Source organism: Miniopterus schreibersii (assembly GCF_964146895.1).
Source record: "Miniopterus schreibersii genome assembly, chromosome: X".
NCBI classification, from domain to species: domain Eukaryota; kingdom Metazoa; phylum Chordata; class Mammalia; order Chiroptera; family Miniopteridae; genus Miniopterus; species Miniopterus schreibersii.
The window spans coordinates 101,695,547-101,722,804 of NC_138104.1; the positions used below are offsets into that span (position 1 = coordinate 101,695,547).

Genomic DNA, 27,258 nt, shown 5'->3' on the forward strand with positions numbered 1-27,258 from the left:
TATGGTGCAACTGAGACTCAAACAGAAGGCAAATGTGGTCAAAACAAGTTTCTAAGTCAAAAGTTAAACTCATAAACACATACAATAATACTTTAGTATAAATATAGAGAGAGAAATGGAAAAAAGATGCCCTAAATTGTTGACAGTGACTATCCTTGGGGTTGGGTTTATAGGGATTTTCACTTTCTTCATCATTTATTTCTCTAATATTTATAACTTGATAACATTAGGGAATTATTAATTTTTAAAAGTATGAAAATGGCATTGTGATTAAGTTTAAAAGTTCTTATCTATAGAGATTTCTTACGGAAATATTCATGGATTAAATACTATGATGTCTGAGATTTGCTAAGACATACAGTGTGGGAGGAGATGTGTAGAAATAGAGAAAATAAGATTAGACATGAGTTGGTATGTGATGAGTACATATTGATTCATTCTATTATTGTATTTACTTCTGTGTATGCTTGAAAGTTTTATAATAAAAAATTAACAAAAATGATAGGTGATACAACTGAAAAATGAGGCTGGGGAATAAATGTAAAGAACCTCAAATACAAAGAATTTTTATTCTCTAGTTCAGCGATCTCCAAACTTTAGTAAATGCAACCTTACCTGCAACACTCTTTTTGCATACATGCACCAGGCATATGCTTGTTAATTCATTTATTTATTTAAAACAATGTACATATACCACTGTACTATTATGCCATTATAAAACATACACGAACATAAAAAGGCTAGATAAAAATAAACACAAGTATTTTAATATGTTCTTCCTATACTCTAATGGACATGGACCCCACTTAGGGATCCTATGTTTAGTGAATGATGGGCCCCTTGAGGTTTTCTAAGTAATAAAGTGTTTGTTTACAAGAAACAGAAATTTATTGGAGCACCCATAGGTAATGGGAAATTGATTAGAAAGGCCCAGAGATATTTCACTGAGGCCTCTCAAATAATTGAAATAAACAAAGAAGTAGTTCCAACTGGATATGTGATTTGAACAAGGATCATCACGTCCTTGCACATTTCTTTCATACACATACAATACACATAATGTATTCTGTACATATTGTCAGGATACAATATGCATATAAAGCAAACATCCCCACATATTATCTTGGGCACTATATGTAACACAATATTTATGATAATAATATCTAACATTAATTATTTAATCTGCCAGGTATTGTGGTAAGAACTTTACATACATAATTTTACTGAAAACTCATGAGAACCCTATGAGACACAGAAAAAATTGATTGGGTTTCCCAAGATAAAAGGGCTAGAAAATGGCAGAGTTCAAACTTAAATCAAGAAGTTTCTGACCTCAAACCCCATGTCCTTAAGTACTTAACAATACTGCCTCCATAGGGAATTAATGGCAGTGTCCAAACCATAAGATTTTGTGATGATTAAATGAGATAATACATGTGATATGTTTAGCACATTGTCTGACATAGAACACACATCCTATTAATGTATTTTAGTACACAGAATATTTACCAAAAATTTCCACAGTAAACACCATTATTTCTCAATATCAAACATCAGTATTTAGAATTGTAATAAAATAATGTTTTATTATTTAAACATTATTTTTTAATAACACATGTCTAAACTCCTTTTGTATGCTACCATCTACAACTACGTGTGACTTTTGTTATTGAGTCTCTATAGAACAACTGATGAAAGATAGCGACTGTAGACTGAGTTATGCCTCCTGTCCAGTAGGCTACAAAAATGGAAATATTTGTACTTGGCATATACTCCTGTCATATTTTAAGGAGCCATATACATAAATAGGAGTGTGTGTAGCTTGAGCACTAAATAACCCATGAAGTATATATGTACATGTCAATTTTATTTTACAATTGCAGAGTTTGCATTCTTTTGCTTTGACCCAAAGATACATTTTGAGAGAGACGACAGTTCTGAAAACTTTTTTGCATTCCATCAGTTTTACCTAAAGTGGTCAAATTTAGCACTTGTTTTTTCTTTTTTCTATTTCAGCTTTCATATGTCTACAAGCCAATCCAGATTAGATCATTTCATAAATACCTAATTATTTATTTAGTCATGGCTTCTATATGAGAGTAGCCATCTCTCTCTGATTTCCTGAACATTCCAGATTTGAAATTTTGTCCCTGTTAGGCTGTAATTCCAAATTGGGTTGGAAGTACTGGCCCTGGTAGTGGAGGTGTGGCATGGAGCTCTGTGATCCTGAGAGCTGTGATCTGAGATGTGAATCAGATTGTTGTGCAGTCTGCTTTACATGACTGGATCTGTACTTACTTTCAATGATCATTAAATGTTCCTTTTTTGTAATTTTGCAAATACTTTACTAAATGTTCTGTCACTCTTAAGGGAATTCTAAGTTTCATGGTTGAGCGGGGGGTGGGGGTCGGGGTGGGGGGGTGGATGATGTCTTTGGTTTATGTATTTTGACATTTAGTCAAAGCAGATCAGTCTTTTCATCAAAAAATTAAATTTTGGTATTATTAATTCATTCATTTTATGTAATTAGATAATCTATAACTAGGTATTACCCAGGAACCTGCCCATCATTCCCTCTGTTCTTCTATTTGGGAAGTATCTTAATTCTAGGAACATCATGAAGAGCATTTGTGTTGACACAATAGAATCCACCTCCACCCTTTTTTAACCCAAATGGAATAAGCCAAAATGAAATATGTAGGATTCTTGGAAGAAAGCATCAGATAGACAAATACTATGAGCAAAAAATTAATTTATTATATATATTCTCTAATAATTCATAATAGCTTCTTGAATTTTAAATGTATTTTTGCTATTTCCAATGCTTAAAAATCATACTTTTAAAACATAAGTACTGTTTTATATACACTGTGATTTTTGTTTTTTTGACTTCTAAATATGAATGATATGGTCTCCAAGTATCTACTTGGAAGGAAAGGAGATGGGATTCATTGTTTTGCTCTAACATGGTAGAATTTAAAATTTCACTTCATATATCCCAAGTTTTGACTATACGAAAAATAGCCAAATGTCCTCACTTTCTTGTATATTTCTTTTACATGTATATATGTGTAATATAAACAGAATACATCTGATTAGTACATTTCAACGTTTCACCAATGTGACTTTTATCTCCTATTTTATACAAAATAACAAAATATACAGAGAGAAGAAAGGAGACATCTGTTCATCGTACACAGAAAGTAAATAAAAGTTCATGTATGGCTTTGCAAAGGTAGATTATGATGTGACTTTCACACTTTATTTATTTAAAAGCATCTTGAGAGAACGTGTTAGTGTGCTTACGAGAGCGGCCATGGTGGTTGAATGTCGAGTCGAGAGTCCAACACTGGGATCCTCAGTGGTCTTTCCGGTGGCTGCCTCGGCAGCTTTCAGGAGACAAATGTAGTTTATGACCACTTCATCGATTTTCACTACGATTTCCTGCCGCTGTGTTTCTGAGCTCACGACTTTAACTAATCGCATGCAAGCTTCTGTTAGGCAACAGAGCACTTGAAAGCTGGAAGTCATAGCTAGGAGCATCTCCTCTGGGCTTTTCTCAGCCATTGCCATTTTCCTACAGGCACTTCCCAACTGTCTGGACTCAATGGATAACAGTTGCTTGTACTGAGAAAGTGTAAGGTCATATGCTTCAGGGCGTGACTCCTCTCTCTTCCCCTTGGTTGCCCTGACAAGGCAGAGCAGCTCATTGGCATCATTTTGGGCTGCGAGGAACCCATCAGGCATTGCATATGTGCTCTGCTTTAGGGCACTTATTCTTGCAATCTGGGCATCAAAAGCCAGGTTGCTGAAGTCCATGTCATCTGGGCCACTCAGGTCTTCTGCCCAGCCCTTCAGCACTGGACATCTGGACAGCTCCCCTGCTTGCTTCTGAATCCCAACAGCCAGGGGCAGGCTGGCTGGTTCTTGCATGGCTTGAGTCATCTGTAGTGGGAAGAGGCAAGAGACCCGGTGGGTGGGCTCTCCTTCCTCTTCCTCCTCCTCCTCCTCCCCCTCATCCTCACCCTCACCCTGCCCTCGGCTTAGGAAGCAGTAGCTGAAAGGTCCCCGGCATCTCCAATTGCTGCCTTCCAGCTTCCTCAATGGTAATGTCTTATACAGCTTTGAGTCTTTGAGAGCCCCTGGGGACCTTTTGTGAACCTTCATGTCAGAGCTAAAGTGCATCGAGCTTTGGGAAAAACTTTTAGTGAGCTTCTTTCCCAGGGGCAGTTCTGCTTGCTTTTCTGAACTGGCTTCCTGTGCTTCTGTGATACCTGGACACTTTAAGCTGACTGTACCCTTGGTTCTTCCTCGGAAGGTCTCCAAACCTACACACCCTGAGAGGATACTGCTGCTACGTCTCAGAGCCCTCTGGCTGGGGGGTGTCCCATGGCTCTCTCCTCTCAGATCCAGTGGCTGCCAGCTCACAGCCTCTCCGTAGGCCTGGTATGCTTGGGAGAAATCATTGGGGTCTTGATTTGGAATTGGCACTTTTGATTCCGAGTGAATGTTTGATGGTAGCAGGATGGGATCAGCTTCAGGATATTGAGACCAAACTGAAGTCATGCCTCCTTGTCTCTCCTTCTCAGACTCTGTCAAAGCTACACTAGGGGTAGTAGAAAAACAGAGAGAATCATTAAACATCTCATGGGTGGTCAATTTCACCGCATCTCTCTGTGATGTCTGTTGTTTCCCAAGGATGCATTCTAGAAGGGGTGCCATTCATCAGGGTCACCCCACTTTCCAAAGACTGCTTCCTGACATCACATAAAAGATTTCCATTTCAATACATTTCAAAAAATACTGTGACCTGTTATTTCTTAAACTATTGATTCATTTGGAATTGTCTAGAAATCCCCAATGTTTTCAGGGCGATAATGGAATTACATTAATTACTTTGCTCCCAAACATTTATCTGTCAAAGCTTAGACACTAATTACAAAACATACATCCTACATATAGATTATTTAAACATATTTATGACATTTAAGTTTCATTTCAAGGGAGTTAGGTTAATCCTGGCATCTGTTAATTTTTATAAAGAAGTGACCTAATGTAATCAATGCAAATTAAATCAGCTCGCCTTTTAAAGAGGACCCTGAGAAATTTTCCTGGTATAGGTTGTAAAGTGGAGACACTGGGCAAATTACTCAACTTTTGTCAGAAAAGTTGTCATGTGAAGAAAATCTCCATTTCACAGAATTTTTGTGAGAAGCAAGGGGTAAGTTAGATAAAAGCTCTCTGTAAACTGCAAAGGATTAAACAGCATGCTTCAATTAGTTTAGAGAGAAAGATACTAGCTGGGTGATGAGTTACATAAATTCATAGGCGGGTTTCCTAAGGCAGGTGAAGCTAGTGGTGGTTTTTTAAAAAAATTGATTTTAGATATGAGAGAGAGAGATAGGAGGAGGAGGAGGAGAGAGAGAGAGAGAGAGAGAGAGAGAGAGAAAGAGAAACATTGATTTGTTGTTCCACTTATTGAGGCATTCATTGGTTGAGTCTTGTATGTGCCCTGACTGAACCTGAAACCTTGGTGTATGGGGATGATGCTCTAACCAACTGAGTTACCCAGCCAGAGCCCTTTTTTTTAATTGAGTGGTGGGTTTTGAGAAAGTATATAATCTTAAAAGAGCAGGAATAGAAATTAACCACTATAAGATCTCATTAACATTTCAGAATACTCCTCTAGGAGAGTCTTATAGAGTCAAGAGGAATCTGTAGGTACTGATGAAAGGCAAATGATCTTCCCCAGTCCCTCCAATTTCTCTGACACCCTGCTCTATGATCCTTGCCTCTCAAAAATGAAATGGCAAATTTAGAAATTCGATGTCTTGAAAAGGAAAACAAACCATTTTGTGACTAAGCAATACGATCTTGTAACCAAAAGTCACAATGGGTACTGCTAAAAGTCTACATTTAGATTTTAGAAAAAAAATATTGCTCCATCAGATTCTAAAAGCAAGGACAGAGCAAGATTCTAAAGAGCAAATGCCATCTTCGCCATTGTTTTAGATCTGGAAACTTGGGTATTTTTTAAACACTGAGGGATTAATGGTTGATACCTAACCTGGTCAGTCCTGCCTGCAGCCTTTTTAAAAATTCTAACTTTTGATTTTCTTCCAGATTTCATGCTTTTAGGTTTGTGGTAAATTTGGTTTTCATGTCTCTGGTGTATAAGGCAAAATGCTAAATCCCTCATTGCTGTACCTGTGGTTTCCTTAATCTTGGGGAGTCGATGGCATCCGTCTCTCAAAGTGCCAAACAAGGGTTCAGCATTAATGGCTGTGTGCAGAGCGGGCACTGTCATCCGTGGACACACCCCTTCTGTCTGTGGGTGTAATTCCTTAAAGGGGGTTCCGTGGTTGGGAAGCCCAGTGGCTCTCTCCTCTGAAGGAGCATAAGCCACGCCTTTTCCCGAAGTCTCAGGAATCAAGTGCTTCCCCATGGAGGGACAGAGTGGGGACTCCACGGGTGTGGCACAGGTGCTGCTGCTGCTGCCAGTGCCACAGCCTGCATCCACCGAAGAGCCTTGAGAGCTCTGTAGAGAAAAGTGGCCCTCACTCTGTAATGATGACATCCGCTTGGCCAGGTGGTAGTCACAAAGATGGGCCACACTCTCTTCTGCCACAGGAAGCTTGGAAGGATGGTCACAGGTAGATGGGTCAGCATCCTCTGGGTTATCTAAGTCTTTGGCTGAAGAGACACAGGTCATGTCAGTTAAGAAGTGGTCCCGTTGGCCAAGTCCTGAAACCTCATTGGCTTCCCCATCGGGAACCCCTTCATTCTTCCCTTCGGCCTCCCTGGTTCCCAGACCAGAAGCTCTTGGAAAGATTATCCCTGTTGCTGTTTCCAATCCACTTTTTTCAGCCACCCCGCCATCAGTGGCCACATACCATCTTTGGCTGTCCTTGCGAAAGGCAGTTCTCTCCAGGTTAAAAGTGCTCAGGTGTTGATTGTCCCTTGAAGACATGGTACCAAATTTACCTTTGGCGTCGTCCTCTGCCTCAGCTGTTTTGGCCCCCTGCTGTTTTTTCCCTGGTAGGTTCCCATTAAGGGGTGCTTTCCCCTCCCCATCGGCCAACTTGCTTTTCCTTTTGCTGGTGCAGGAATACGCCACCGACCCCATGTGCAGTTTGCTAAAATAGTCAGTGACTGACTTGGTCTCCATTGTTTCGGGCTCCATCTCCATGTGGTCTGAGTGAAGCATCTGCTTGGAAGGCACAACTTTGGGCGGCAGGTCAGTCGCTGGACGGGCGGCTAGGGTGCGAGAGGCCTTTGCAGGCAAGCCCCCAGCAGGGGTTTTGGAGGTGGAGAACTCTGTCTGCTCTTCTGCAAGGGGGTGGTAGCCTTCATGAGCAGCCAAGAACATGCGGGAGAGGTTCTCTGACTGCTTCTGTGCTGTGGCCAGTTCAGAGCTCTCAGTCATTTCGGAAGAGTTAGTTTCATTGCCCGAGTCTGAGGAAGACTCAGGACTATAAGCCCTCATGATGGCTACACCTGCATGCCGTAAAGAACAAGAACCGATTAATAGAGGCATCAGAGGCACCAGGAGACATGTACGATAATGGGACTCATTATTTAGAACAAAATAAAACAAGGTTTTCCCTTTTCAGTAAGGACTTTGAGTTTATTGCACAGTTGTTCCAGAAATGGGGGGAAAAAATGTGCCACATGTTTAAAAAAAAGTAACAAAGGAAACCACATACACGAAAAAGCCATGATGGTCGTGTCTGCACATTTATGGAATGGGACATGCGTGAAATGGAGGACAGCACATAACAGGACTCCAGGGGCAAATGGCTTGATGGGATGAATGATGACATGGTTATCAGTGAATAAATGTAACAATCGTGAAAGAACCTGAATTGTTACTGGTCTGCTGCTCTTCGGACACGGACAGAGCTTCTAGAGCTTCCAGCGGGGAGCCAACGGTGTTGTCCAGTCCCTTCTCACACGTGCCCTCGCTGCTGGTGGGCACGGCGTCAATGAGGGACACGGGGATGTCATCACTTTGCAGGCTGCTGCCTGGCTCCTTGTTCTCGTGGAAGGAAGCTGCCTGGCTCTGAGAGTCCTCCTCATCGGAGCTGTCCCTAAAGCCCGGCGGCGGGGCAGCGATGGCCATGTTCAAGGAGCGCAGCAGGAAGTCGTCCTCGTTATCGTCCCCTTCTGGAGGTGGCAGGGACGTGAGGTCAATGATGTCATCGCTTGACCCGGACAGGCTGAGGATGGCCGGCTGGTCCATGGCCGCCACCATGAGGTCCTCCTCGCAGCTCACCTCGTCTTCGTCCTCTGCGTCGTCGGCGTTTTCCGCATAGCAGATGTCGTGGAGAAGGGGCTCCTCCATGCCCTGTGGGGCCTCAAAGTTCTTCACGTCACCTATGTTCGCATAAACGGAACTTTCCACAAACTGGAGGCTCTCCGCCTCCGGGGCGAGATCTAGGCTCTTCATGTCATTGGCACTTCTCATGTACAGATCCGTCTGCTTCTCCAGCAGCTCCGGACTCTCGTCCAGCAGCCTATCATAGCTGAGAGTTGGGGGACTAATACCATCATCCATGGCGAGATCTCCAAAAATAAAGGACACTTTAGCTCCTCTCGGAGACTCCTGTGCTTGCTTTAGAGTTTCTGGTCCTGAGAAGGTCAAAAGGGACCGCTGAGCTAGGCTTCTGTAGTCTGCCTCAAGTGGAGCATCTTCGGGCTGAGTCAGCTGTTGGTTGAGCTCATCTGAATTATAGGTGTTGGCAATGTACAAGTGCCGGTGGTCTTTTGGACATGAGGTGCCATCTGTAATCTCAACGGTCTTCTGTTTTGAATCTATATATGTTATCTGGGCTTCTTGTTCCCCTTCGCCAATAAAGGTGGTCATTTGGGGTATACAGTTCCAATCAGAGCCAAGGAGGTTATGCTTTCCTTTATTCTCAGTTCCTAAAGGGAAAGAATCATGCAAAGACACATTACAGTGTTGTCTGGTTTCTGGGGTCCTTGTCTCGGTTTCTTAATTTAATGACTTACAGCATCACTTTTGTAAAAACAGGGTTATTCAGATTTCCAAATATGGTAGTGGTTGATTTAGGCTTCAGGTGTAAGGATTTCTTGGTTAAGAGAACTGACCTTAATAGAATTGATATTGCATAAATTATAATTGCTCTTTGATAAAATATAATACCATCTGAGAGTAGGGAACTATAGCTTAATTCCATCTGACCCTTAGTTCTATTATTAAAAGACCTCATTTACATCTGTGAATGTGAATATAAAACATGCCTTTTAAAATCCTTAAAGGTGGTAATCCAGTAGGCTGTTATTCCAGAAAATAGAATGCCCTTCGTAAAGCAAGATCTAATATCGTCCACTTTGTAGAGGAAAATGTGGAACTTTTTCCTTATTGAGTTAAGAGAAAGTCAAGGATCCACATCCTTCTACCACATACTTTAGAAGAGATTGTAATGGTCATGTAATAATGTAATAATAAAATATATCAATAAAATATAATATTACATTATTACATGATCATTACAATATCCTAGTGGATGTTTATATATCAATGCATGAATGTCAGTATCCGAGCCTGTATGCGTGCACCTGCATGTAGTGCAGAATGTGGAGCATTCCGAGGTAATATACTTCTCTGTGCTATTTCGAAGCATAGTTAATACTTTGACTATTTTCAATTTTTATTTGTGTCATGAGAACTTTCTGAAGACTTGCTTGAGGGTTCTCATGAATTAAAACAGCAAAATCCTAATTTAAAAACTGTTGTTTAGTTTGCTCTTCAAGGGTCTTTGAACAGGGATTTTTGCAGTGGAGATTTTGCTCCTGATATTTAACAAGACAGGTCAGTGTGTCATTCTGCCTGTACTGCTATGTAGATTTCAGAGACAACATTTTGAGGAAATTTAGGGACACCTATTCTCCCATCTGTTCCCTCAAATTGCCCCCTGGCCCAAGTTTGTATAATGCTGACATCATATATACAAGACAAGGGAAAAAATCAATTTACTGAAGAGGTTTTTGCTCCCCCCAAATTATACAGTGCTGAACAATGTTCCAAGTAATTTTACTAAATACATATTATTTTTCATGAATAGCAAATAAAACGTATCATTTTGAATACATTGAGTTACACTCCAGCCATATTTGCATGTTATCTTATAATAAATATACCTGTGGGGGTTCAGCATTGTTTTATTAAGAACAAACCACATTATAACTGGCTGTGTGTGTGTGCACATGCACACATGCATGCACATGTGTGTCAGGAGTATGGATTATCAGGGGGAGCTAAAGTGTTTCAGCAAAATTGTGATGGCTTTAAACCAGGGTCAGCAAACATTTTCTGTAAAGGGAGGGCCAGATAGTAAATACTTTAGGTTTTGCAGGCCAACTGCTCAGCTGAGCAACTACTCAACCCTGTTATTATAACACAAAAGTAGCCAGGGATCATTCATAATCAAATGGATATAGTGGGTTGAATAGTGGCCCCAAAAGATATGTTCATTCTGTGAATGTGACCTTACTTGGAAAAAGTATTTGTAGATATCATTAAATTAAGGATTGTGAGATGAGATCATCCTGAACTATTGTAGGAGCCCTAAGTCCAATGGCAAGTGTCCTTATAAGAGAAAAGCAGAAGGAGACTTGTGCCACATAGAGAAGAGGGGAGGGCCATGTGAAGACAGAGGCAGAGATTGGAGTTATGCAGCCACAAGGAATGCTGATGGCCCTGAGAAGCAGGAAGAGACAAGAAAAGTTTCTCCCCTAGAGCCTTTGGAGGGAGCATGGCCCTGCCAACACCTAGGTTTTGAACCTCTAGCTTCCAAAAGTGTGAGAGAATAAGTTTCTGTTATGTTAAGCCTCCAAGTTTATACTTCACTGTTACAGAGCCCTAAGAAACTAATACAATGTGCATGGCTGAGTTCCAATATAACTTTACTTACAAGAACAAGATTTGGCCCATGGGCCATAGTTTGCCAATTCCTAGATTGAACAAACAAGAAAACTGAATAGGTCAGCACACTAAAAGCAAGGTAAGAGATGCTTACTCAGATCCTCCTAAGACCTAGAGATGCATAAATATGTGGGTTTGGGAATTTTGAAAGTACTTGAAGGTTAATTTTCAACATAGAGAAGAAGAAATAGGGGCTCACTTTTCCTTGTTAGAAATCTTGAGTGAGGTCTTTGGTCAATTTGAGACAAGAAGAGAATACACACTCATTTTGGCTTTCCTTCCTTCCTTCCTTCCTTCCTTCCTTCCTTCCTTCCTTCCTTCCTTCCTTCCTTCCTTCCTTCCCTCCCTCCCTCCCTCCCTCCCTCCCTCCCTCCCTCCCCCCTCCCTCCCTCCCTCCCTCCCTCCCTCCCTCCCTCCCTCCCTCCCTCCCTCCCTTCCTTCCTTCCTTCCTTCCTTCCTTCCTTCCTTCCTTCCTTCCTTCCTTCCTTCCTTCCTTCCAGAAAAGTGAACTGATCTGGAATGATTTTGGAGACACAGAGGATGTGGATTGGGAATTAGGATGTCTACCGTTGTCCAGTTTCTCACAGAATGGAAGGAAAGAATGGACTAGGGATGAACTGGCCTAAGCAGACTTCACTCTCTATTTCTTGAGGGTCATGATGCCTTTTGGGAGTTTCTGCAGGGAAGAGAGGACTTTCTGCCACCAGAGGGTGCTAAGTATTGGGCTGCTGCTCAGCTTGAGTCAACCAGTTGCTTATTAGAGTGTGCCATCTCTCTCCCTGTCCTGCCTTCTTACACACACACACACACACACACGTGCATGTGCACGTGCTCTCCCTCTCAACCTCTCTCTATCTCAGAGTGGAAAGAGATACCTGGAACATGTGCCCTCACCCTCATTCTCACTGTAAAGATGGGAGAAATTACTGTAAGGTTGAAGTTCCGTTCTTTCCCTGTGGTGATAATGCTTTCTGGAACTAAGTCTTTGCCTCTTGAAACTTCATTAAACGTTACGTTGTGAGTCACTATAAAGTGGACAGAACTGAGGCTCTTATCAGTGTAACCAGTTTTAGAGTGGTATGTCTGTTTTTTTCGTGCATCTGTACAACCTTAACAGTCCACGGGGAAAGGTTTTATTTTCAGGACAAACTTTAAGATTTAAAATAAAAAGCCAAAAACTAGTTTTCCAATGTTAAAGGATTGTGTTAAATTGCTGAACTGCTCTTCGGAATTTCAAAGGTCAGCATTAAATTGCTCTAAATCTCCTAGCTCAGTGGAAACAGGTGGTCATAAAAATGTTCACCACCAAACCCAGCACATACTCACTACCTCCTTTTCGTTCCTTCCCTATTTATTTCTAATCATTTGTGTCTCTCAGGATCTTTCTTTGCCATGTGTCTGTTTTCCATTTTTTTTCTGTGTTTCTGTCACTTTCATTCTGAATTTTTTCCATTTCTGTCCCCCCCGCCTTGCCAATTATTAGTAGAGGTAGTGGCCATTGTTTTACCTGTGGTACATAAATTTATTTTTTTTCTAATCCTTACCTTGCAAACTAGGTTTTTAATACCAATTCTACAAATGAAAAAACCCAAATTTAGAGAAATTAAAAACACACACACAGTCATTTCAAGGTGGGGCTGGATTAAATCTCGTCACAAGTCAAAGTTGCCTTCTGGCATGCCTGTCCCTCTCTTTCTCTCTGGTTTCCCTTTACCCTGTGACTGTAATTGCTTCCACTTAACCAACTGTCATCATAAACTTCGTGTGAGTCTGTCTCTGTGTGTCTATTTACACATCACAATATATTTATGGAATAATCATTTTTGTTTTCTGCTAAGTTTCAAAGTAAGAGGATTTTTCTCCCCTTCTTTTGCCTCGCTGCCTTTTCTCTCAGAAACAGTGACAATGAAATGTGTTCTTAAGAATTTCCCTTGCTTTTAAAAGCAATCTTGATTACAGGACCCCTGATTAGACATTTTTCATGGTCAGTAACTTTGGCTCAAATCACTGTGTCTGGCCATCAGCCACATTTACTGAGTGCCCACTGGGGATGGAGGAAATGTCAAACACTGAAGAAAAAAGTTCTAAAACAAATGAAAGTCACCCACCCTCAAAGGAATGATCAGTGTAACACTTGCAGCCCTCCTTGTCCTCACTGTGGGCTATTAGTCCCATCAAGTGGCAGGATTGAAGTATCTGATCTCTTTGCTATCTCAAAGCTCCCAGTACAGAGCTAGGATGGCTGCCAGGGTCCCTCCTAAAGCCCCAAATGCAGTGCTGGGCAGTACCCAAGTCGTCCTGTTGGGAGTTCCCAGATCCTGGAGGTGTGTGATGCAGGAGGAGGGTCGCAGGCCTCTGGGCCTTGGGCACCTCGAGGGACAAGGCCTCAAGCTGGGGCTCACACTTCCTGCTGGGCATTCCATTGTTAGCTCTCTGCATCCTGACTCCTGCGAGAGGGAGAGATGAAGACCCAGCCGTAGGGACTGTGCTCACTCCCATCACAGTAATCAAATCACTGCCTTTGAAGATATGTCCCGGCATTCCCGAGTGACGTGCAAAATGTGATGAAAAAGAAAATCAGCATTTTCAGAGAGAAAAAATTAGACCATATTGGATGTATTTGAAGGCTCTTGTGTAAAATTTGGACATTAGATTTTTATGCATGTAATTTTAACTTTTCAAGAAAGGTCCTTATTATTTTGTCAGGTGGGGTGGGGAGGGAATGTCAGTGCTTCATGAGTTAGGAAGAGAATACCTGTGTCCTGGGTCCCTGCATTTTTCTTGTTGGCCATGTTAAATATCGACCTCCTGGAATCCACAAGTAGCCTGTAGTATCCAGCTGTTAGGCAGGCCAAGTTCATGGCATCTGATGACTCCATCAGCAGCGTGATGGGCTACACAAAAGAGAATGTTCTGGTTAAAGCCATCTCTCTGTAATAACTTCTCTCAGGTGACAATGACTGTATTTGTGCTTATGAAAGGTAAACAACAGAAGTAATTGAGCAACCATTTCATTGGAGAAACCTAAATGTGGGGAAAAGGTCAGGTGTAACACAGAGAGTCTAACTGAAAAACATTTAGGTGACATCATTTTAAAAAGAAAATAGCATTGGTTTTGTTCCCAAATAGTTAACATTTTAAAAAAGTGATAGTTAAGGAGTTTGTTACCAGATATGAACCCACAATCTGAAAAATCATAGGAAGTTAAGTTTGTGTTTGTGATGAAAATTAGTGTTGAAGAGAAGTAAAACTTCAGGGGAAATCACTGCTAAGACTGAAAGAAAAGTGTCAAAGACATCCAGAAAGAGGGTGCTTCTAAAAGAAATTGTAAATTAACAGGAGGTCAGAAGAGAGATGGGAGTTGAGAAAAGGCCTCGCTAAAACTTTTGGAAACAATGAGGTTATTATTTCATTGGACATGGACCTTGGGCATATAGGGAAGGAAGTGTTCAATTTGAAGAGTTATTCTCATGGAGCCCGGCCACTGTGGCTCAGTGGGTGAGCCTCGACCTAGGAACCAAGATGTCACTGTGCAATTCCAGATCAGGGCGCATGCCCAGGTTGTAGGCTTGATCCCCAGTAGGAGGTGTGCAGGAGGCAGCCAATCAACGTTTCTCTCATCATTGATGTTTCTATCTTTTTCTATCTCTCTCCCTTCCTCTCTCTCTAAAAATCAATAAAAACGTATTTTAAAAAAACACCACAATTATTCTCATGGAGTTAGGAAGGGTAGAGTGGCTGGTGTGCTCTTGTTGAAAGAGAGACAGAATGAGAGGGAAATAAGGAAACAACAAAAAAGGAGACACCCAGAGAGACACAGAAACAGGGAGGTGATAGGCTTCTTGCTTTCACTCCAGCTGTAGGACACCAGCCAGGTCTGATGGCCCTGCTGGAAGAATCTAACTTCCCATACAAAGCCTCTGTACTACTTAATGAACTGCCTTTTCCTTCCATTTCAATTGAGGCCTCCCCTCAAGCCACCCCACAATTCTTTTACCCAGGCAAGGAACCACCTGCTTCTGTTTGGGACAGATCTCTGTTTAGCAGGTCTGTGATGACTGCAGCCAATTCGCCCTTTTTCCATGACGGAGCAATTGTTTTCAGCATCTTTGGTCATAGCCTAGGGAAGGCATTCCAAGTCTACTCTTGTACTTTGAAGTCAAATAGAGTCCCCTGGGTTCAGCCCATGAAATCCCATGGGCCATGGCCAACATGGCAGAGCTCCACATCCTCACGGTCATCGTCTTCCTGTTGCAGAGCACACTGATGCTGTCCAATCTACTGTGTAGAAACCCTTTCCCATATTCTCACTTCCTCTTTTTTTTTTTTTTTAAATCTTTATTGATTTCAGAGAGAGGAAAAGAGAGGGAGAGAGAAAGAGAAACATCAATGATGAGAGAGTCATTGATCGAACCCGCAACCCGGGCATGTGCCCGGACTGGGAATCGAACCCCGATTGCCTGGATCCCAGGTCAACGCTCAACCGCTGAGCCATACCTGGCTGGGCTCATTTCCTCTTAATACGCTCCTCCCATGCCACCCTAGTGGGAGTGGGTCCCCCCGCCTGTTCTCAGAGCACTTCAGGTCAACATTGTTTCTTTTGTGGAGCCACTGCCTCTCTTCCAGTCCAGTGCCTCTTCATAGCAACACTGGATATATCAACACTGCCCAAATCCAATGGCTCATTTATTACTGGGACAAGAGGGTGGGGACAGGGGACCTGGATTATTTCCTATCAACTTCTGTTTTAGGAGTAAAGTTGTATCCTTTGAGGACGATCTCAGATTGTTATTTTAAATGGAATGGTCATGACATTCATAGGAGCCAGATGTTCAGCCACTACCAATTGCTAAAGTATGAAAAGACAGACTGACTAAAATACTCAGCTTTTCCAAAAGAATAAACACATGGGACCTGATCTAACAAAAGGGAGTGGGCGTACTAATCAAAGTTGGGAAAAATCTCCCTGACTATCTATACAAGACTCATATATTCTAAAAAGTTAGTAGTGAAAAATCTCTCCCACTCTCTACCTATGACTCATGTATTCTGGAGCTAAAGGGACCTCAGAAATGAAGTCACTTGTTTTCTTATATGTAGATGAAGAAACTGAGCCCAGAGAAGAAGAGCTACTTGTCCCTAAGTCACATGGTTATTTAGTGAGGACTGGAGCCCTCAGGCCTGAGTTGGGTGGACTTTTTTCTGTACCACATCACACCTTTGACGCCCTGTACACAAAGAAATTGTACCTGCTTTGTAAATATCATCAGTGTATCACAAATGAGCTGTTCAAATCAAGGCCATGTATCAACATTTGAACGACTTACCTTCACATCCAGCACATGGAGCTCCACCCTCACCAAGCTTTCCTCTTCAGTAAACATCTCAATCCTGTTCACATGGCTGAAGTCAGCTAAAAGGGCCACCAGATTGGTTTTGGTGTTTATGACGTGGCTTATGCCATATCGGGGCCCAACCAGGAGAGTCACTTCTGAGCGCTTTTCTGCCTGCTGAAAAAGGGACATTGACAAAACGTAAAATTATTATACTTCTAAGACTAAGAGAATGTTTTTTATTAAATTGCATTTTCCTTAGAAAGTATTTCTGGGTTATACTATACTAAGTGACCCAATTAGAAGAACCAGGTATATGATTGCATTGAGGCTCTGCAAAATTAAGAATAGTGTAGAAAGTAAATGTTATCATAGCACATACATTCATAATCATGAGAGACTTTTAGAAATGAGAATTTTTTTAAATGCGAAAGCAACTTTTGGCCCAACGATTTAAAGGAAGGCCATGGTCAGAGTATCAATTCTCTTCATTCTTCTCATTTCTTTCTCTAGGGCACTCTGCAGTCCATTATCTAATTAACATTTCTTCCTATAGTTTCAGACTGTGCAGTCGATTAAAATAAAGGCTGGAAAATATTCATAGCTGATTTTTGTCATCAAAAGTAGCTCATTCAACACAGCCAATGCAGTGACATTTTGCAGGCCTCCATGGATTCCCAGAAAAAGCAAGAAAAAGAAATTACCACTAGTGTTGCCTTGAACACACGGCCCCCATACAAACGAAGGTCACTGAGGAACTTGAGATAATGGACCTTGGCTTGCAGGGCAGAGAGCTGTGGAGAGAGAAGAAATGTCAGGTGTTAACTCCATTAGGTGTGACTCCGTTCCTGCTGGAAACCAGCTGAAAACAAGGGCAAATGAAAAGATGACTCTACTGCCAATAGGTGTGTGACAAGGACTCTTCAAGAGGAATGAAAAAAAAAAGCTCTGTATTTGGTTTCCTGAGGAAGGGCGGCAACAGGACATTTGGATTAAATTTGTTTTATTTTGGGGAAATGTGTGGGGACTCATAAGAACAGATGTGCTGGGCCAGGGCACTCAACAAAGGGAGAACAAGATGATAAACTCTTCCACTGGAACAGGTGCTCATGAGGAGACTTCAAGAGGCGAGTGGTGGTCTCCACTTGCAATTAGGGACAAAGGCAGGTTGTACACATCCTCCCATCACACGGGAGACTTACCTGTCTGCAGAGTTTGTGGGGGCTGTTTTGAATACACACCTGCAATCTATATAAAGCCTTCAAACAGGCTGTACATGCCCATCTCAAGTTTCCTCGAATCTTTGGAAGTTTTGAGGGAAAATGAACTTTTTGAACTCCAATCATTGTGGAAATGCTTGAACTAAGTCCCTGTTTTATTCCTTCACCTCTAAGAATCTATTGAGATTCATGAATGATTTACAAAAAAAGTTTTATCCAGATAAAATTTATCTTCATAAAGACTTAAATATGCAGATTCCCACATCATAAGAAAGTACTTGATTTTTAAAAAGTCCATGGTTCATACTGAATGTGCCAGGAATGTTTGTTGGGGGTGAGATTTTCCAACGAGGTATGGACCCTGAGTAGCAGTGACTGTCAAATTCTGTTTTCAATTGCAGGTGACTTGCCAACTCATTTGTTAACCACACCTAAGTGCATTACCCTTTATGTAACTGATATTTAGGACTATTCATCCATCCTACTTCTTTTAAAAACCCTAAGCACTTTGCAGATAGATTCGAAAGCAAAGCATTCACTCTTGGCTAGAAGGAATGACCTTTATAGACAGTGATGGATAGGTAGGTAGATCGATTTTAGAGCAGGTATCCAAATTAGAAAACCAGTAGGCCAGGCTCGGGAAAAAATCCTACCAAGTTAGTTAAAAGAAATTAACTTTGGGCAAATCAGAACTGAAATTTTAAAAATCTTGATCATGATGTCCTGCTACATTTCTGTGAGCTGAATGTTTCCAGAAACTGGAAGTAAGTAAAAGGTGCTGACAGTGTGTTGAACCTGATTATTTGTTTTAAAAAGCCATGAGGTGAGGAGGGAATAGAAATAAGCATGTTTTAGCCAGTAAAAATGACTTAAAAAATCACATCCTAAGACCAAAGAATTGCCCGCATAAACAGTGATTTGTACTGGAGTCTCCCAAGTTTCTATGGCCAATATCAATTGGAAAATGCTCTTGGGTTAGACTGCTTCCAATTTTATGGTGCCAGTATTTTAAAGCTCCTTCTCTTTTTGATTCCTGAAACCCTTTGCTTTGTATTACCTATAATCACAGCTCTTTATTTATTTAAAATATCCTTTGTGTTCCTCCTACTTGATAAAAAATATATTTTAACACTAATGACGTTGAATGACAGAAATAATTTTCTCTTCCTTCCAAAAGTAAGATTTAATTCAGTGGTTGTCAACCTAGGGTGATTTTGTTCCCCAGGGCACATGTCTGGAGACATTTTTGTTTGTCACAATTGAGGCTGCTACTGGCCTCTCGCAGGTAGAGGCCAGGGGTGCTGCTAAACATCCTACAGTGCACAGGACAGCCCCTCACAGCAAAGAATGATCTGGTCCCAAAGGTCAGTGGTCCTGAGGTAGAGAACACTGGTTTAACTAATGTGTGTCTGGTCTGCAAGGAACTGTGCAGGCTGCTGTGCAACCGAGCTGGTCTGAGCGGAAAGCGAGGGCGTGATGGAAATGTAAGGTTTCCTTACGACTTTGTCTTCTAACCAGAGGTTATGCCAGGCCCTCCTGCGTGCCCATGTGAACACCCCCTTCAGTACAAGTCTATTGCTTGCAAGAAATAACTAGGTTTCCATAAGAATACTTCTTTTTCATTAGTCTTAGAAACAAGGTAATAGTTAAAAATAAGAGGTTTAGAATGTTACTTCTTTTGAAAATATGGTGCTAAGTATTTTATTCATGGGCTAATTTTAAACATTTTAAAAAATGCATGCAAGCCTCTCTCTTTAAAATCCATTTTCTATTAAGATGCAAATGTGATACCTTTTTACCGGGTGGTACCAAGTTTTGATTTGCTTTGACAAGGTGTGAAAGTGCTTTCTTTATGTTCTTCTCTTTCATGCTTTGCAGCACAGCAGAGGGAAGAAAAGTCTCTAATCCCCATTCTTTTCTGCAATAAAGAGCACATCTTTAATTTCACATTCTTCTGATGAGGAGCTATCTAAAACAAAATGGCACTCTGATGTTTGCTGGAACAAGTGAAGTCTTGGCAAGGCAGGGAAAGGAGACTTTTAATTTGCACTGGAGAAACACTATTTGATCTTTAATACACGTGTCTCATATTAAAAGAAACGTATTGCTCACTCTCCAGAGAGAAAGGAAACAGGCACTTGGGATCAGTGGGAATGGAAGAGACTTCACCCAACCCACCTCTGAGTCTCTTCGAATTCGCTCACATATCTGAGTTTGTATTTCCAGCACCGCTTTCTCTCCATTTCTTTGTTTATTCCCACTCTCACCGCCCCCTGCCTGTGTGCACTCTCTCCCCTCTCGGAAGGACGGATGCAGCTTCTTCATGCCCTGAACCACGTCCCCTTCCCATCTCCCTCACCAGTGGCCATTTCCCTGGAAACACACAGCTCTCTTTTCTCTCAGCCAGTTCATGTCTCCTTCCAGCAACTTCTTCTGCTTGGGGTGGGGGATGGAGGGGGGTGCTGCTGGTGTGGAGTCAGGGTGGGGTTCATGGCCTGTAAGCCCATCTGGTACTGATGGGAAGGCACAAACATCTCATAATAAGAGAAAACAAACAAATGGGACTGGGTTAATATATTTTTTGCCAAGAGGCCATTTCCCTATGATGACAACCCTATCCTAAGAAGGTTCCATATTTTGAATTTTAGGAACTCTATCCTGGTTGATCGTGTGCCCAAACCAGTGTCTTCTAAATTATGTGAAAAACTTCGAGAAGGTTCTGGTTATTTCTCCTGCTCCAGATCCTCTCTGAAGAAGGGTAGGAAGACAACCTTCTTCCACTTGACCATTCAAGCTTGTCTTTGCTAGTTCAGATTTTTCATTAGTCTTAGAAACAAGGTAATAATTAAAAATAAAAAGGTTAGAATGTTACTGCTTCTGAAAATATGGTGCTAAGTATTTTATTCATGGGCTAATTTTAAACATTTTTTAAAATGCATGCAAACCTCTCTCTTTAAAATCCATTTTCTATTAAGATGCAAATGTGACACCTTTTTACTGGGTAAAAATATATTAAAAATGACTTAAAATCATATTAAAATAAAATTTTAACATATTAAAAATATATTAACCTAGATGGTGTTTTTCTTAATCACCATTTTCCTCCTCTTCCTCCTCAGCTTGAACTTGCTGTCTTCACCCATCATTTGGCACTCCTTAGGGGCTACCTTATAATTCTACTTGTATTATTATTTTAAATCATTATGTTTCTTTATGTCTTATCTTTATAATCAGGTCACAGGTTAATGGATGGTTAAGATTATCATTTATACTTTATACTGCCCCAGTGTGAATGTCATATAAAATGCTCAATGAACATTTGTTGGTGTATGAAGTAATTAGTGAAAACATTATCGTAGATGCTGCAGGCTTCTTAATCAAGCTAAGTTATCCTGGAAGTTCTGGACTGCCATGTTCGACCTGGTAAAATGTGGGTCCAGAGAGAAGGAACAGAAATGCACTTCGGTTGCCTGAAGGCCATCTCAATTTGTGCAGGCCACCTTTCAATTGCAAGCCATTTTCATCCGTGCCCAACGACTTCAGGGAGGGGAGTGGATGAGGGTATGGATGTGTCATATGAATGTGAGACCTCTTTGTGAGTGACTCTCTCAGGCTACAGTCACAGCACGTGTGGCAAAAGAGAAAGAGAGAAATCATCTGTGAAAAGGGGTGGACTGGGACTGGGAGACCTGAGGTTCTCAGACTGCACACAATAATTTGTTGAAGGTGTTGAAGGGGAACTGGGTTGCAAGAACAGTGGCGTTGGAGTCGGCAAAGTGGAGACCTAATCCTCCCTAAAACAGGCTCATGGGCCTGTGGAGAAGAAGCCATTGTGCCCCCTGGGGGTCATCCCGGCACTATGGACGTTAGAATGGCTTTATAGGCAGCCCTGGGATTGGAAGGCAGGGTTTCAGTCAGCTTGTACATCTCTCGGAGGCAGAGATGGAGGGGACTCTAAGGCTTTTAGTGTTAGGTGGAGATGCGGCTTCAGCCCTGCCATGAACTTTGAAATATGTGTGTTCCTTTGCCTCGGCATTGGAGCTGCCAGGGTTAAGCAAGTATGGCTGCTTTAGGGTATTGAATTGCTTGCCAACGGGGAGCGTACAGACGGGGTGACAGAGGGTTCTCTTTGCAAGGACGACCCTTCAACAGACTCCTCAACTGAAGGCAACACAAGCTGCTTTTTGTTAAGAGGAGGGGATCGTCTCGGGTCCAAGCGGTAGTACGCTGGCGCTGTAAGTGCGCCCTCGGCGAGGCGGGCATTCACATTTCCCGAAGAACACCCCATTCACAAGCCAGGGCGAGCCTGCAGCACCCTTCCCCTCCCTGCCACAGTTTACTCCAGACGCTCGCCTTCCTGACTGTCTTAGAACATTGCTGTTTGTGCCCTGTTTTGATCATCTAAAAGTAATCTCGGCTTATGCAGGCCACTTTCTAAACACAGGTGCTCCAAATGATCACACAGCCTCTAGTGCAACGTTGCGCCTCAGTGCCTGGGATTGAATTCTGCCCCCCTAATAAACAGCCTGTGTGACTTGGGCAAATTACTTAACCCTTCTGTGTCTTGGCTTACTCTTCGATAAAATGGAGCAAAAATCCTATTTATCTCATAGGGATGTGGTGAGAATGAAACAGCTTACTCTCTGAAAAGCACTGAGACCAAAGCTTTCCTTGGAACCAAGTCCATCTAGGAGTTTTAAAATGTGTTTCATTTTAAATATGACCCTCACTTTAACCACAATTCTCTAAATGTGGATTATGTAAGAAATGGATCTCTTCCACCAAAAGTGAACATGCTTTTCACACGCTATTTTTCCCATGTTTAACGAGTGGTCTGCCACAACCAAGATCAATTTTGGAAATAGAGACATGGATAACAAATACACTTGGTCGTTAAGGGGGGCAGTGACTTTGTCTCCAAAATGGCTCCCATAAGCACTTACTCGATGTATTTGAGGGAGATTTTCTGTGTTTGCTTGGTGGTAACGGTTGCGATGTACATTTGCAAGGCCGCCAGCCGCAGGGCTATGTCGTATTTCAGCTCCGGCCCAAACCGCTCCTGTACGACATCGTTACAGCTCTGCAAAGAGACCAGCAGGGGGCGCAGCCCGTCAAAGAATCGCCCAGGTGCTGCCCGATGGAACAGGTGACACCGGCCCCCCTCATTCAGAGGCGAGGCGCTAAATGTGGAAACATCTCCACGGCGCCGCTTTGGAACTGAGTCAATATTTAATCGCACTCACAAACAGAGACCACACAAAACATTTAACACCCATCTACAAGCGAACTGCTATTTAAATATTTAGCTTTTTGTAAAAATAATTAGGAATTAAGGTATGGAATTTCCAAACACAGGTGCTGCAATTGAACACACGAAGCCCCGACAGCATGGTGGCTTCTGGAGTTAGGCTGCTGGACTTGGGATCCTGGGTTCCAATCCTGTTCCCCCACTTCACAGGGGCATGAAATTGGGAAAGTTCCTTGTTCTGTGCCTCAGTTTCCCCTTCTGTAAGCTGGGGTTAATACCTCTCTCCCTATTCACAGGGTTGTTGTGAGGATGAAATGAATCAGCAATGTAAAGCCCTTAAAACTCTACCTGGTAAACTGAAAGCACTTATAGGTGTTAACAGCCGTCACCGTCATCTTCCTCTTTGTTAACATTCAGAGCAGCTTCGGGGAGGTGGCATCGGCAAGGCAATGGAGAGCAGCAGCTCCGGACTTACCCACCTACTTCAGAGTCCTGGCTTGGCCCATGACTACCTGTGTATGTAACTTGGACCCGTTTACTTTCTCTTGCAGCCTCAGTTTCCTCATCTGTGTGATGGGGATTCACACTAACTACCTCACCGTAGTGGTGGTGGGTTAGATGAGATGCCCTGGTGCACTCAGGAAAAGGTAGCTATTAAAATCCTCAGTTCAGGCCCAGCTGGTGTTGCGCAGTGGTTGAGTGTCAACCCATGAACCTGGGTCACAGTTTGATTCCCAGTTGGGGCACATGCCTGGGTTGCTGGCTTGATCCCCCGTAGGGGGATGCGGGAGGCAGCTGGTGGATGATTCTCTCTCATCATTGATGTTTCTCTCTCTCCCTTCTCCCTTCTTCTAAAATCAATAAAAAAATAAAAATTCCTCAGTTCGATGATAACTGCCCCCACTGTGATGTTGGCAGTCATTCCATGCCTCTCGACCTCAGTTTGCTCACCTGTAAAAGGGAGCCATCTAGCCCACAGGGTTTGTGGGGAGCATCATACTGAAGAGCGGCTGAGAGCATGTTGTAAAGTGTAACGTCCTATGTGACCACAGTGACTGGGTTTGGGTGGCATTCTCCTCACTCATTAGGAGCAAAGGACCAAGCCACATGCTCATGGGAAGCACAGCGTTACCTAAGTACATTCTGCACATGTGTGTTTACTTATTTTTGTTCCTGGAAACTAGGCTTTGGGTTAGAAAATATCTAGCTGCTGCTTCTTTACCTTGTCCCAAGAAGATTTTCAGTGGAAACCTGTATCAGGATGTGTTTGCCTCCTTTTGAAATATATTGATTTTACTAAATGGGGACACATAGCCCTGTATGGTTTCTGCACACAGTGTTTACCCTTCAAATACTTATCCATGTGTACTGGCGCTAGCAATGCCCGTCCTATCTGCATGCTCTTGATATGCCCCTCAGCCCTGCACCCCTAAGAGAGAAGTCATTCTCTCCCCTTCCATCCCTAACATGGTCCTCCCCCTCTGCTTCTCCTTAAAATCTGACACCTCTTGGGCGTGCTTGTTGGAAGTGCGTCTGACATGAGCTGGAGATGGGCCTTCTGACTGAAGGCAGACACTGAGAGCGTTTTGTTTTGCTAGTCTTGGGCTTACCCGTTATTTCCAAGTGCCCAGTCTGATCCATAATGGAGCATCATGGGGTTGAGGGCCCAGATAGGCTCCTTCTATAGTCTCAGGAGGGATGGAGGTAAGGAAGCCACTGAGCGCAGTGCCAGGCCGTAACAGGCACTCGGGTCAGGTTTTTGATCAATCACTTTCCCTATGGCTGCTATTTGAAACAGGATGTTAGCATCATATTTAGAGACAAAAGCTCCAGGTTCAAGCCTAGGCTCTGTCAACTACTAATCAAATGATCTTGGACTTGCTATTTCATCTCTCTTAAGTCTCAGTTTCCTCATATGAAAAATGGGCTAAAACAGCTAACTCAAGGTTGCTGCTATACTTCTAAGGGTGTTTCATAAAATGTAATGTGCTTTATAAACATGAGTCATCACTCTTACTTCTCCTAAGAATTGTGACTGGAACGGTTTTATTCCATCCCCATTATATGGGCACATGTGTGTGTATGTGTGTGTGTGTGCGTATCTCCTGTATTTTAACTGGACTTCTGGGTGAATTTCTTTTTTTTTTTTAATCTTCACCAGAGCATATTTTTTTCCATTGCTTTTCAGAGAGAGTGGAAGGGAGAGAGAGAGAAACACCGATGTGAGAGAGACACGTCGATTGGTTGCCTCCCGCATGTACCTCACCAGGGCCGGGGCTGGAGCCTGCAACCGAGGTATGTGACCTTGGCAGCAATCGAACCCGGGACTCTTTAGTCCACGGGCTGATGCTCTAACCACTGAGCCAAACGGGCCAGGGCTGGGTGAATTTCTTATCCAGGTGATTAGTCACTTAATTACATTACATATAATGTGGTTATATTTAATTAGTCCCGACTGCTCCTGGAGAATTAGCGTGAAGCCTGACTTACATATTTTGGTACTAATCATGATTTTATTACCCTCAAGTACATTATTTAAAATAGTTACACAATCAAGTGGTGGTCATTGTTTTGCTACTAGAGGTCCTGACAGACTCCAGTTTAGTCCTACAAAAAATTCACTGATAAGGAACATGTTAGATGTTTAAAAGGAAACAGATACTGCTAAAGTGCTTAAAAACATTTTGTAGCCTCAGGTGTTACCCTGTTTACTAATTGGTGTAACCGTCTTTTTCTTAATGGACAGTGGACATGTAAACGTGAGCATGGCTCCTTATACTTATGAGTTAGGGTTTACCGCTATTACACATGCTGCAATCTGGGAAGTACCTCATGTTCCAGTACTGACTAGGAGATTAATAGATATTATCACTACAGAACCTGTTTTCATTGTCATGGTCCATCTAGTCAACAGCTCCTGTCCTCATTAGGAGCCCTCTAGGTTGCATTCATTGTTTTCTTTGTCATGTGAAATATATTGTTTCTGCCTACTCTTTTGTTTTCTAGACTAATTTTATTGCATCTTTTTAGTACCTGAAAATCAACATGGGCCCACAGTACCATCTGCAGACCCACTGACTTATGTCAGACAGATGCTACTTTAGACATACTACACATTCTGATACAAGGCATTTTGAAGCAGAGGGTCTGAGTCCACGAAATTCTCGTTTCCAATTACCAGTGGAAGATAAAGAAGATGATGGTAGCTTAATTTGCATCTCTATCGCCCACCGTACATGGCTTTCCACCTCCCCCACTGGCTACTGGTTGAAGGGATAGCAAATCCACCACCCGTGCAACACCCAAGGTGGGAAAGCCTAGTCCCGGGGCAAGATCCCTGGACAGGTTGGTTCTCTTGTTCTCAGAACAACCCCAGGGTATAAAAAGATGCATCTTTTGAATCAGAATGATCTCCATGAACTGCATTAGATCTGGGCAAACACACCTCCTATAGAACCATGTTCAGCAGTGCTCCTGGTCTACTTCAGTAGTCTCTCTTCCTCAAGACAGCTGCAACCACGCTCTCTTACAAATTCAATGGGCTTGTGATGTTTAAAACAGAAGCAGAACAGAATGGTTTTAAAGCACCATCTTGTTAATGGGATGAGTACATCACTGTAGAGAATGACAACCGAGTGTGTCTCACTGACCCACCGGGCCCTGACCAACACCTGTAACTATTTACTTGCAACTAACAAGCTAAAAAACATAGCACCAGGTCTGAGCTGCAGTGGCAAAGCCCTGGGTCGGTTCTCAGCAGGAATATGGGGAAGATGCAGTAACAGATCAGCTGACAATCGGGCTGTTTCGTGCAGTTACATGTGGGTTAGCTGGCCTGTTGGGGCACAAGGGACATTGTTGAGAGGTCCAGGTGACTAACGTTCAACATTTAAAAAACCCAAGTCGTGACAGTTTCACTGTTCTGGGTGAAAACTGGTGTGAAGTCCACTACACATTTCTTTACTTGATAAACAGGGTATACTGAAAAGGATGTGCCTTATCTTGAGAGCTCAGGTTATCTTCAGGGACATCAGGCATCCTCCTGAGCTGTAAGTACCATGGTTTCTCACAAAGACCACTGAAGCGGGGGAGCAGTTAACCAGTTAATTTTTCCCATAACATTCATATAAAACACGCTGAAATTCTCACATACCTGAACATAGAGATACTCGAAAGCAACTGGATCTCTCCTTAATAGGTCAATTGGATCCTTTGGGACAAAGCTAATTCGGAAGAGACACCTCATCTTGTGGGAGCTGGGCCGCTGCGTCACCTAGAAGAAGAGCAGACCAATTGCAAGCTTGCTCAGTGGTGACTGAGAAATGGCTGAGGGACACAGAAGCAAAGGCAACTTTCTTTGGACATTGAGGAAAGAAGTGGTTGAAGTTCTTTTAGTATTTGTCACATACACATTCCCGGAAAACTGCACAGACCCTGTGGCTTAAATTGAGTCCCCCAGAAGCAGGCCCTGAGGGACTTACTAAGGAACTGCTCCCAGGAAAGGCCAGC

General features: G+C 42.5%; 1 protein-coding gene across 3 annotated transcripts in view; it reads right to left on the minus strand.

Moving 5' to 3' along the window:
• Window positions 1-557: 557 nt before the first annotated feature.
• The window catches only part of FRMPD4 (FERM and PDZ domain containing 4), a 618,455-nt gene continuing 591,754 nt past the window's right edge, over window positions 558-27,258 (minus strand). For all 3 annotated transcript variants that reach the window (XM_081125794.1, XM_081125792.1, XM_081125793.1), the window contains exons 9-17: window positions 26,903-27,022; window positions 22,445-22,581; window positions 19,293-19,419; window positions 16,986-17,075; window positions 16,276-16,458; window positions 13,704-13,842; window positions 7,861-8,925; window positions 6,208-7,497; window positions 558-4,601 (exon numbers count right to left, since the gene is read on the minus strand). In XM_081125794.1, coding sequence (XP_080981920.1) covers window positions 3,262-4,601; window positions 6,208-7,497; window positions 7,861-8,925; window positions 13,704-13,842; window positions 16,276-16,458; window positions 16,986-17,075; window positions 19,293-19,419; window positions 22,445-22,581; window positions 26,903-27,022 — 4,491 coding nt within the window. In that variant the 3' untranslated portion in view covers window positions 558-3,261. The remainder of the gene's footprint in view (window positions 4,602-6,207; window positions 7,498-7,860; window positions 8,926-13,703; window positions 13,843-16,275; window positions 16,459-16,985; window positions 17,076-19,292; window positions 19,420-22,444; window positions 22,582-26,902; window positions 27,023-27,258) is intronic.